Here is a 13200-nt window from a genome sequence, read left to right on the forward strand (position 1 = left end):
CAAGCAACTGTGATGAAGCATTGTGTTGAATAGAAAATGAGGTCTGATGATATCTTAAATTGATGTCAGAGAGTTTAAATTGGGATTAATAAAAGCTTGGCCTTATAAGTCAATCAACTCTAGCAAAACACAAGCTCTAAATTGTAGTTCTGTGTCATGTAGATATTAAACACACAGCATGAATGAGGGAATCCATTTGTTTCACAGGTGATTACAGCTGCAGACAAGGTTCACTCTCGGAGGATTATTATGTGTGCTTGAGCAGTTGATAGATGGACTGAAGCAGCATTTTAATATTAAATGAAAGTTGTAAGAAAGATTAAGAGAATATGTAGGGAAAGCTTGTTATAAATACAGCATTTATAGCAAACAAATGGTGTCACAGTCCTCGCCCCTCTAAGCGTTCTATGGGCAGAAATCTGTGCCATCAGAAACTGAATTTGAATAAGTTACATTTGAATTTGAATTGCTCGGATTGAATCTGAATTGTAGCTTGAATAAATGCTTTTAAAAACGGAATATGAATTAGCCTAATTTGAAATTCAATTTATTGGTTTGAAAATGATCATCACTAAACTGAAATTGAATTTTATAGTTTGAAAATGAATTAATTTACTTTGAAACTGTATTTTATCCTTTAAAAATTTAGCTCTCGAATAATTTCAGATTCACTTCTCACCATTCAGTTTCAGTCCTACAATTCAATTTCAGTTCCAAAATTCAGTTTTTTGGGACTTACATCTGGTTCCGGTTCAAGAGTAATCGAGCGCAGATTAATGGAAAGTGTTACTGACGGGAATCTACAACGTCTTGAGCTGAATTAAGACTTCAGAAGTCATTCATCATGTCGAATGACCAGCGGATAAACTCTCAGGTTGGTAATAAATGTATTACATGTATAAGAACAAGTGTCATGTTAACAAATGATAGCCGTACAGTAACTTTTATGCTTATTGTAGCTGTTAGCTAAAAACGCTAATCTAGCGTAGTTTGTTCTGGATTCAGCTTTGACAAACAAATATGATCGACTGTTTCTAGTAGAATTCCAAAGTTGTCATCTTGTACCCTGTCAGAGCCCTGTATGCTTGCAGAGACCCCTACAGTAGGGAAACATGCAAAACAGTGTCCAAACCTTTGTATTTTAGCTTTATTTATGTCTTACACAGCATCCCAACTCTTTAGCTTAATAACTTTAGCTAAAGTGAATAGTTAGTCTAATTCATTAGTGCAGCATTACTGGATCACCTCAGTTTGAAGTGATATAATATGATATACAACTATCACTGAAACAGCAAACTTTGAAAATAAACAAACAACACTTCTCATTCTCTAAACATTCTCTAAATAAAATTCAATTTCAGTTTAGTGATGATCATTTTCAAACCAATAAATTGAATTGCAAATTAGGCTAATTCATATTCAGTTTTTAAAAGCATTTATTCAAGTTACAATTCAGATTCAATCCGAGCAATTCAAATTCAAATTTAACTTATTCAAATTCAGTTTCTGATGACACAGATTTCTGCCCATAGCGTTCACCTCACCTTCCCCTCTTTGATCTTGTTCCCGATGATCTGCCTCCTCTGCTGAATAATGTCAATCAGGACGTCACACTCCTCCAAGAGCTTGCCCTCCTGGCGGGACGCGTTCACCTGAGAAACCAATTCACGGCGAGTATTAGACAAACAAAGAGACTGATGAAAGGTGTGGATGGGGTATATAGAGGGATGTATGTTTAGTGATTCCACATCATGTCCACTGAGGGACAGGGTGTTATTTTCATCCATCAGCCAGCCCTCCTGTCTGGAAGCAAACACTTGACGAAGATGGGGCATATTCAGCTATTTTGCCTCCTGCTGGCTAGAGGGCTGAGTGATAAGGAAAGTAAGCGTGAAGCACTATGTCTGTAAGAAAGCACACATGACTCTCAGAAATATGCTGTGCAAGGGTAATGAAATGAGCTCTTATACACGGTACAGTGTATATATATTTGCCTTTTTATATGAGTGTGAGAATTCTGAATGTGAAAGAAATGTACAGTAGGTTTATGTTTTTGCTGTTTTATATATTAAACAAGTACATAAAAAGGTGAAGCGACGTACAAATAGACCTTGTGGAAAATCTGACTCTCTGAGCAACTTCAATAAGTTGCTTTTCAAATTCAACAAAGGGCATTTGTGAACTGTCACAGACATGTAGACATCTATATCAAAATGCCCAATTCACAGCAGAGATAAACATGTTCACAGGCTGATAAACTAAAGTATTTTTGGTCGTATTTTCCCCTTCATAAAAACTCTACTTCCTAACTCATAACTAGTTATCCATTATTAGGAGTGTGGCAGCTTTCAGAGGCAGGTTGGCTAGCTACAAACTGGATGGCTACCTCTTTGCTAATCTTCGGTTCAGCTAATTCAAATCAAAGATCTAAATCTTCAAACTGTGTTTGAGATGTTGGTGCCTTTTGAATCATTTTTAATGCAATTATCTGACAAATAATATGCCATGCTCTTCCACTAATTTTACTAAACAGGCGTTCTATCTATTGTAGCTAACCTAGGTTAGTTAGCTTGCTAAAGAAGCTAACTAGTCAAGAGTACTTATTATTCTTGACTAGTTAACTTGCTAAAGAAGCTAACTAGTCAAGATTACTTATTATTCATGACAAAAAAAAATATGCAGCAACTTTATTTTTACAGATGCTGTTGTGTAGCATTTAAGGGGAATGGAATATACAGTGGGGCAAAAAAGTATTTAGTCAGCCACCGATTGTGCAAGTTCCCCCACTTAAAATGATGACAGAGGTCAGTAATTTGCACCAGAGGTACACTTCAACTGTGAGAGACAGAATGTGAAAAAAAAAATCCATGAATTCACATGGTAGGATTTGTAAAGAATTTATTCGTAAATCAGGGTGGAAAATAAGTATTTGGTCAATAACAAAAATACAACTCAATACTTTGTAACATAACCTTTGTTGGCAATAACAGAGGTCAAACGTTTACTATAGGTCTTTACCAGGTTTGCACACACAGTAGCTGGTATTTTGGCCCATTCCTCCATGCAGATCTTCTCAAGAGCAGAGATGTTTTGGGGCTGTCGCCGAGCAACACGGACTTTCAACTCCCGCCACAGATTTTCTATGGGGTTGAGGTCTGGAGACTGGCTAGGCCACTCCAGGACTTTCAAATGCTTCTTACGGAGCCACTCCTTTGTTGCCCGGGCGGTGTGTTTTGGATCATTGTCATGTTGGAAGACCCAGCCTCGTTTCATCTTCAAAGTTCTCACTGATGGAAGGAGGTTTTGGCTCAAAATCTCACGATACTTGGCCCCATTCATTCTGTCCTTAACACGGATCAGTCGTCCTGTCCCCTTGGCAGAAAAACAGCCCCATAGCATGATGTTTCCACCCCCATGCTTCACAGTAGGTATGGTGTTCTTGGGATGCAACTCAGTATTCTTCTTCCTCCAAACACGACGAGTTGAGTTTATACCAAAAAGTTCTACTTTGGTTTCATCTGACCACATGACATTCTCCCAATCCTCTGCTGTATCATCCATGTGCTCTCTGGCAAACTTCAGACGGGCCTGGACATGCACTGGCTTCAGCAGCGGAACACGTCTGGCACTGCGGGATTTGATTCCCTGCCGTTGTAGTGTGTTACTGATGGTGACCTTTGTTACTTTGGTCCCAGCTCTCTGCAGGTCATTCACCAGGTCCCCCCGTGTGGTTCTGGGATCTTTGCTCACCGTTCTCATGATCATTTTGACCCCACGGGATGAGATCTTGCGTGGAGCCCCAGATCGAGGGAGATCATCAGTGGTCTTGTATGTCTTCCATTTTCTGATGATTGCTCCCACAGTTGATTTTTTCACACCAAGCTGCTTGCCTATTGTAGATTCACTCTTCCCAGTCTGGTGCAGGTCTACAATTCTTTTCCTGGTGTCCTTCGACAGCTCTTTGGTCTTGGCCATGGCGGAGTTTGGAGTCTGACTGGTTGAGGCTGTGGACAGGTGTCTTTTATACAGATGATGAGGTCAAACAGGTGCCATTCATACAGGTAACGAGTGTGGGGGACAGAAAAGCTTCTTACAGAAGACGTTACAGGTCTGTGAGAGCCAGGGATTTTCCTTGTTTGAGGTGACCAAATACTTATTTTCCACCCTGATTTACGAATAAATTCTTTACAAATCCTACCATGTGAATTCATGGATTTTTTTTTCACATTCTGTCTCTCACAGTTGAAGTGTACCTCTGGTGCAAATTACTGACCTCTGTCATCATTTTAAGTGGGGGAACTTGCACAATCGGTGGCTGACTAAATACTTTTTTGCCCCACTGTAAAGGTGATTACATCTAAACAGTCAAATTATTATTTTCATATACAGACATATATACCTACAATCATTGTAGGTATATATTATGGAATTCACAATATGGAATTCCAGTGTAGAGCCTAGTAATATCCTAAGTGAGCAGCAGTATTATAAAAGGAGCATAATTAGCCTAATTTCAGTCTGTGGACTGAAACATCTGTGTGCCTCAAATCCCACTGATGGCAGTTAACTTTAATAAAAATGATTTAGTCTAGCTGGAAGGTGTTTGAAAAAGTGCAGCTGACCGCTTTCAAGGTGGTTCTGCCATGAGGGTCCATTCTGTGAGGCAATTGATTCACTTTGCAGTTGGAACCTGTACAGTCTGAGCAGGCTATAAAAGTTGTTCAAGTCCAATTATCAGAGTGCAGGTCCAAACATAATGTGTAATTTCTCATTGTGGTCATTTCCTAGTGGCCCTTTCAGCACCTTGTAAAGTGTTTTCTTGCTGCAGCAGAGCGATAGCACTGGGAGTAATGAAAGGGAAGTCTGCTGTGAGTGTTACCGAGCTGAAGAAAGACTGCACAGTTATTCATGCAAACATACACTCTTACAAGCACACATCGATGCTGACAGGTGTTTTAATAATGACATCATAGGGGCTCATTTGCGTTTCCTCCACAGAGCCAAACGAGGTTGGAGTAGACTTCCACAATATCCTCAGCGTCCCTTCCTAAACAGCATTTATGTGATTTTCTGGGATCATTTTGCCAACAGAAACAATTTTCCACCTGGATTACATCTCAGTGCTTATGTTAGACATGCCGAGCTGAATGCCTAAGCTCTGCTCTATAGCAATGCCTCTGCAACTGTCTTTTCAACACTGTTAATTGCTTTCATCAACATCACTGTGACAGCTCTGGGGAAGCCTGACATTTTTAACAGTTTACTGTATATGTTATCTCTGAGTGGCATTTTGTACACCACTTAGTATACTTATGCAGATATAAGGTATTTTGGGTTGAAGCCTTTCTTAATATAAACCAAAAGAGCACATGCTGAGGCTAATCTGTTCCTTGGAAGGCAGCTCTTTTCATCTCTAGCCGCATTTATTTAACTTCTGGCACTGATTAATGTTTTGATGTTTTAGGAATGGTTTCCAAAAACTGATTGAAACAGCCTAAAATGAAGTTGGAATAAAAGCCTCAGAATTTTCTGGCATTAATTTGTCTCTTTAGTTTACCAGAAAGCCCTAACTTGCTTTCTCGGACATTACGTGACTGTAGAGGGTGACATCTGAAGGTGTCACTGTGGATTTAAGGTGATATGCCCCTCTATGCTTATCTCTCAATAAGATGGCACAGACACACAAAAGTAATCTTAAGCTCTTTTCACAGATGCACTTTAGCCCTGAAACTTTTCGGGATTTACACAACAGACATTTGAGAATGCAAAGATCTGACACATCCTGGATGTTAGCCAGTATGCCCTCTGTGCCCTCTCTGTTCAACTTAGTCTATGTGCTGTCTGAACATGCCCATGTGAGAATAACACATCTAATGTTCCAATGTATTAACCAATAGTAGGTGGGTGTCACCTTTGCTGTCACCTATATGCTCTATGTCAGGGGTGGGGGAAATCCAGGCCTCAAGGGCCGGCGTCCTGCAGGTTTTAGATGTGTCCTTGATCCAACACAGCTGAGTTAAATTGCTAAATTACCTCCTCAACATGTCTTGAACTCTCCAGAGGCCAGAGGTAATGAACTAATCATTTGATTGAGGTGTGTTGACCCAGATTGAGAACTAAAACCTGCAGGACACCGGCCCTTGAAGCCTGGAGTTCCCCCACCCCTGCACTATGTAGGCAGTACCCTTGACTAAACCAGTAATCACACTTCTATGAGTGCAAATACATGTATTTATGAACTATCTATGGCTCATTCAGAATAATCAGACTGAAAGGCTAGTCTAAAGGTAGGGTAACCCATAACTGACAAGCATGGTTCTGCACTGGTAGTCCACATGGACTTTTGGCCTTAGTGTATTATGAGTACTCACAATCACTCTATCTGCACTACCCAAGATAGCCACCAACGTGGAACCATAAATCCCACATCAGGAAATAATCAAAGTTGAGCATGGTCTAAAGGACGAGGTTGCACAGCACCTATATTGTCAATTGTTCCTCACATTCTTCAACTACCACTTTGTTTTTGTGTCACTTTCTTACAATAAATTAGATATTGAGTTATGTGTAAGCTAACGTTAGCATTGCTTGCATCAGCACCTGATGCTTTTACCTTTTAGCTTTTACCTTGCAAGCTTAGGGGATCGCTCTGATCTTAAAAAAATGATTGATTGTATGTGGCCTGTGTTGGTGTACCACACAACCACACTGGTTAACACAGCTGTCGACTGTCTTACTTTTTAACATCGACTGTTAATGACTTCCTGTGGTGTCTGGCACCATAATCAACTCTACCAATTCTAGTGCATTTCTAGCAGTGGTTACCAATCCCTCAGGAAGTAGTGCATAATTACAATATCTTATCAGCTAGTTTCCTGCTTCAAATCCACTTTCATAGTTTGACAAAGAAAGCTTATTTTCAAGTAAGGAAAAGAATACTTTCTGTACCCTTGAACATAGTTAACCTGTTAGTAAATGGATGTCATAATATAAACAGCAGTAACAAGGGAGTGGCGCAGACACACTGTCATGTACACAGCCACACAGACACCCACACACAATTTGTGACCAAAGTACATGATGTGCTGTGTAAAGATGTGAAGCATCTAATGACTGTGGGCAGAACCCTCCGGAGCATATGATCAGTATGACAGATTATAGTCTGAGAGGGACATTAAGTGATTCATTTAACCACAGAAACACACGCATGCACACAAATTATTCAAGCCTGGAGGATATCCAAACTTTGTAAAATGCGCATCAAACAAACTTTCTGGAGGGGGGGGTGGGGGTGAAGTTGGTCTTGAAGGGCCTATATTCCCTGACACGCATCAGAGGTAACGCTTTCCTTCTCTCTCTGGCTTTAAAACAAAACTGCAAAAGCACTAATCCTTTTTCATTTTCCTGTGTTCTTTTTCTTTTTTTAATGGGATAATTTCCTTCCTTTCATTTAAATAAACAAACCAATTAACTGCCTAAAACGATCCCTCTTTGAGTATTTAGGATTATTGCATTGAAACTCATTGTACCTTCACCAAATTACAACTGTGCCCCATTTTTGCAAAAGAAAAAAAACAGCATATAAGGGTCCAAATGTGGTTTGGCACTAGATTCTTTGAAAAAGAAAAAAATGTGTCACGATGCCAGCCGAAAAAGAATGCGTGCGTAATTTGGTGTGGGAGTGTTAAATGAAACTGTGGCCACAGCCGAACCACAGCAGATGGTGACTCAGAGGAACTGGGTGTGCAGTCATTTTTTCTTCTTTGTTTTTATTTTTTTATTTTATTTTTTTAAACATGACTCGTTAAGGAAGGTTGCCATTTGCTTGATCTTTCGCCAACATTCAGGGTCTGAGAGAATCTCAGCAGCCATCTTTAGTGAGGCTTTGGGAGAGGCTTAATGTGATGTGAAAAGCTCCATCAACAGCACGCCAACCAAAGCTGAGTGACCATCTCTTTTTTTTAATCTATTTATTTATTTATTTTTAAGCCCTGACATATTCATGCCAAGCACATCAGACAGCTCAGTTTCCTGAGTTCACGTAAGTTGTATTTGTATTTGATGTATTTTTTAGCCCATGATCGTTATTGGTTTTTTGCTTGCAACTTTTTCTAGTCCAGTTCGACCCTGTGCAACTTGACCTGACGTGCTATCAGTGTACACCTCAGAGGTTATTTAGGGTTATAGATTATGTTGCGAAACTCCACCGCATGTGTCATAATGCACTGGGGAGAAATAGGTCAAGTGGGTTTGTTTGCCCTTTTCATGTTCATCATTTATTCATCAGAAAAGGATCAAAGTTTTTCTTTCTCCTGTTTGAAATTCTTGCCTCGTCACAGTTTCCCCCTGAGCTCAAAGCTCACAGGAAGCATATCTGTGTGATGGGAAACATGAAAACATGCTCGGAAAAAAAAAATGTATACAGCGCTTAAATGTTAATAAATCATAATCCTCTTTCCTTGCAGCATGCAAAGGCCTTGCCACGCATGCAGGCTGTTCTCCGTTATTTCTAAACTAAGATGTCACTGCCTTTCAACCACTGCCTGTGGCATCACTTTATTTAAAGCTTCTTAGTGGGCTAGTGGAACATGAACAGGCAGGCTTAGCACAGAATTGCCTTCACTCGAGTTAAATGCATGCAGACATTTTCACAATTGGTTGTTATCCCAAAAATAAACGTGTTAAACTGAAACCTGATGATTTGCACTTGCCTGTTTCTGCACTCAAAGCTTTTGGGAAATTTCAACATTTCAATTTTGAAAACAGTTTTCTTAGTGCATGGAGGTTGAAAGATGTTGCAGATGTTACATATATTTGTATTTTTATATATTTATATGTAACCCTTAAAAGATGCTAAAGACGCTATGTTTGTTTGTGTACATATATTTTTGTCTGCATCCTATGTAATATCAGATTTTCGCACGTTCTCTGTTATTATTAAGAATATTTATGTGAAATTAAACAGAGCTCTGCAGTTAATGTAGATGCTAGATACATTTTAGAAGCAGTTTCATTAAAAATATATACTTTAGGAGCGTAATATTCATAACGTATTAATCACTGAAACTTTGAATGTTGTAAAAAAAAAATCTAATATGCTGGCCACATTCCCTGAGTCTACGATGACGCCTCCAAAATAACTTTTACAAATAATGAGAAATCTGATTTTCTTGAGTAAACTTTGCTTTACTCGTATTTGTTTTTAATGTAAATAAATCTACACTGTCACTTGTCATTTTTTTTCCTTGTTTCTGGGCAGATAAAAACAAATATCAGACCAGTAAATGTGAATGAATAAAAGCAGGTTTAAAAAACAAATCACTGTAAATTTTTACCAAAGTCTGCTATGTTTACATTCACTTTTTAAAATGATATTCATTAACAGTCTCACAAATACATAAAGAAAAAAAGGTTTTTGCAGTGGCATTACAAAATACAAAACACAAATAAAACAGCACAACAGTCTGAGTGAGTAATCAAGGAAAAATAACAAATATAAAAATAACTAAAACAAAAAAATAAATATTATATTAGGTTTTGAAAATGATAGTCATATTCAGTCATTTACTGTAAGTTTTGTTGTCAACTCTTACTACATGCTAAGCTAAGGGTTAATAAACAATGTTGAGTAACTATACTGTACAGGTTACACAAGAGATGCTACAGTTAAGTCTTAAGTAGTAAAATATTGTATTATCCATTGATTTGATAAATTCCAACATACAGCTAACTATAAAGCGCCACGTGGGACTCACCTCTACATGCTGACAAGTTTGAATCAGTTTTCCCATAAGAGACTCCAGCTCGTTGTTCCTCTTGATCAGATTACTCAGGTTGGAATCCAGAGCTTGCTGCAGAAAGCAATAACACAAAAGAGACAACGGAGAAACTGAGAGACAAGTAAAGAAAAAAACAGTCTCTAACGTGAATGTAAAGAAATCAAAGTGGAGAAAGAGCTGTAAATACAAGGAAGATAAAAATGCAAAAAGAACTGCTTTCCCTTTTAGTTTTCTCATGGAAGCCAGAGGGGTTGTAAGAATATCAGAACAACAGCAACAACAGAAAAAGTTCTAAAGCAAGTGGAAAATGGCTGCGTCTGGAAAACACAAGAAATAAAATAAAAAAAACTGTTTGATTCCTCAGTTCAAGTCCACAAAATAACAGCAAAGAGAAGCAACGATTTTCTATCAGCTCTCCTTCTGTGCAAGTGTCCCCAGGAGCTCCAGCGTTATCGCCTGTCTTTTTAAACAGGTGCGTTTGGTGACCACGTACCTCTGAGTGATACCCCTCGTCTCTGTACTGCCTCCTCATACTGCCCCGTCCGAGTCCGAGCCTCTGACAGAGAAACCTACTCTACGAGAGGATGTGACCGGGACAGCCACTCCACTGAGCACCAAGCCATGCGCAAACCCGGCCAAGCGGCAAATTAGGCATCAAAAGCTTTCCCTATGAGAGCATGCAGCAGCGCTCCCGGCTAACGAACCGGCAAACAGGTGACAGCACGTCCCTTAATGCTCCTCCCTGCTCCCCCCCCCCTCTCCATTCCCCTTTTCCCCCCTTTTTTTCCTCCTCTCTCTGTTGCTTTTCATCTGCCTGGGCACAAGCTGTCTCTACTTCTAAGACCATCATATTATTGCCAAACCAAGCGTGCTTAAGCTGCTCTGATGCCACATCTCCTCTTGCCCATTCAAAACTGTTTTCCAGATGAATTTCACCCCAGACTTGATGAAGTTTGAGATTTCCATGTCTCCAAAAACAAAAAAGGTATGCAAGTTTGCTGGAGCAGCAAGGCCGTGACAGGCCGCACACTTTTCCTAACGCACAAGAAGTGAATCTTTTGCTTTCTTTACAGCTGCTACTTACTTGCCTTCACAAGTCAGGCTGCTGTGAAACAACATTTGTATTTGCTCGACCTTTAACCCCCCACCCTTTTTTTATAGCTGCAGTGTAAACAAAGGCAGTTCTGATGCTACAATAAGGATTAAAAAGGCACTACCAAGAGGGAATATTGTATAAACAACCACGGTAAATAGTGATAGAGGTTTGCGTGTGCAAGCATGTGTACACTACTGTACTCGGCTTAAATGGATGGCCTTAATACGGCGATGACACACAAAAACCAAACAAGGCATACAGGACTCTTTGAACAGAAATATGGCGCTGTCATCATTATCCCTCTAAAAAATTGAGCTCTGAAAGGATGGAGATGAGGACAAGAGAAACAACAATAAGTCAGCAGCTCCCTCAGATCCAGTTGAAATGTGTTTCCACGCCCCAGTGTAATGTAGGAAAGGTAAAGTTCATGAAGTACACAAACACGCACACAAGGGAAAAGGAGCAACAAAAATTATGTTAAGTTTTCCGTGCTTCTGTTTACGGCTACGTTCCTGTTCATGTTAACATAACCTTTGCGTGTTTGTTTGCTGTTTTATTTGGACTCCACATCGACAGCATCCATGTTGCCAAGTGGCGTTTATCTCTGGGGATTGCTAGCCCTGTCAGGTCACCTGTCAGTCATCCTGCCGGTTTATCCTACCATCTCTCTTTCTCTTTGTCTGCCTGTCCTCTTTTTCTGCTGCCGGTCCAAGCAAGATTTTTACCCTGAATCCCTCCAAAAGAACAGAAAAGTCTCTGTGTGAAGTTAATCTGCTCTGAATCACCTTGGCTAAGCCTTTTTGATTTGTTGAGTTTTATTATACATAGCGAGCCGCAGGATTTAGATTATCTTAACATGGATGCAAAATGATTTAATAAAAAATGATGGATACTTTCACGTTTGACACTGCAGATGTGAAATATACAGTTTATAAAAATGTGGAACACTTACATGTACTAAAAAGATTTTATTGCTTGAATGCTACGGTGATCTTAGACTACCTTTTTCCTTCTCCATCCTCCTTTACTAAGTGGTTTTTGTCCTGACACAAAGACAAAGACTGACACAAAAACTTTAAAACTTAGTTATTAATTCAGAGTGTGTGACTATAGTTTTATTATTATCATGATATTTTACTTGTTTTTATTTTATCAGAGATTTATGCTGCATTATAGCTTGTTTGGAGGTTCTGTTGGTTTTGTTGTTCGTCCCACTGAAACACAAGTTGCCGATAAAAACTGAGCTAACCGACTGAGGCAGTGCCAAAAAATGTGTTGCATATAAAAATGTCATGTCAAAGTGTTTTTTCTCACTTCCTTGTTTGATATGGCTGTCTAATGGGAGGTAAAATTGTAAAAATGCTACAAATACTTGTTGTACACCAATAATGATTTCTTTTAGCTGGTTGTTCATTGCCATCTGCTGCAGAGAACACACTGACTGTGGATCAGACACTGATACTACTCCACTGCAACACCAATGAGCCATGCCCAACAGAGTGAAAACAGATTACCCAGTAAAACTGTCGTTGATTTCCAGTACTTTGTGACATCTCACATGTTTCTTTCATAGAAAGCCTAAAATATCAAGGTAGGACTTCTCAGTCCACTTGGTTTCCACACTTTCAGAAAGCTTGTTAGTTTACTCCCACAACCCACCTAGGGTTTATGTAAACATCCAGAGGTCAGCGATAGAGGAGCAGTCTCAACCTGCTCTGTAGAGGCGGTTTGATTCAGGCTTTTGTGTAGAGACTTGAGACTTGGCTCAAACTGAGTAAATAGGCGAAGTGAATGAAGAGCAGTTCCATCAGAAGACGCATAATTCAAGCCTGTTCTCATTCCCATGGCCTCAATTAAAGCTGTTTTGGCAAAATCACCGGATTGGGGCTTTTGGAATGAAGGTATATTTGGCCCCTGTGCCCGGATGCACAGGCTCACGGTGTTAGTAAGATGGGTTTAAGTCATTATTTTTCAGATGTTGTGAAAGAGAATTTTTTTTTTGCCAAACTATGGTCTTTTCTTTAGTACCCACACCGAAGCAAGAAATTTCCAGTGCCTAAAACTAAACAAGTACTTTTCAGTACCTGAATCTAACCAAGTAGTTGTCAGTCCCTAAACCCAACTAAGTAAATTTCAGTACCCAAACCCAACCAAGAAACATTCAGTACCTAAACCTATCAAGGCGTTTTCAGTATCTTAACCTAACTGTAACTTTGTTATGCCCAAATCTAACCAAGTAGTTTTAAATGGATAAACCGAACTAAGTACTTTTCAGTACCTAAGAGTAACCAAAAGACTTTTAGTGCCTAAATGTAGCCAAAAAGT

General features: G+C 39.4%; 1 protein-coding gene across 2 annotated transcripts in view; it reads right to left on the reverse strand.

Moving 5' to 3' along the window:
* LOC146492076 (E3 ubiquitin-protein ligase Midline-1-like) overlaps window positions 1-13200 on the reverse strand; it is a 91917-nt gene that overhangs the window by 13560 nt on the left and 65157 nt on the right. For both annotated transcript variants that reach the window (XM_085150393.1, XM_085150392.1), the window contains exons 3-4: window positions 9756-9851; window positions 1545-1652 (exon numbers count right to left, since the gene is read on the reverse strand). In XM_085150393.1, coding sequence (XP_085006519.1) covers window positions 1545-1652; window positions 9756-9851 — 204 coding nt within the window. The remainder of the gene's footprint in view (window positions 1-1544; window positions 1653-9755; window positions 9852-13200) is intronic.

This window comes from Neolamprologus multifasciatus, chromosome 23 (assembly GCF_963576455.1).
Source record: "Neolamprologus multifasciatus chromosome 23, fNeoMul1.2, whole genome shotgun sequence".
Taxonomy (NCBI): Eukaryota; Metazoa; Chordata; class Actinopteri; order Cichliformes; family Cichlidae; genus Neolamprologus; species Neolamprologus multifasciatus.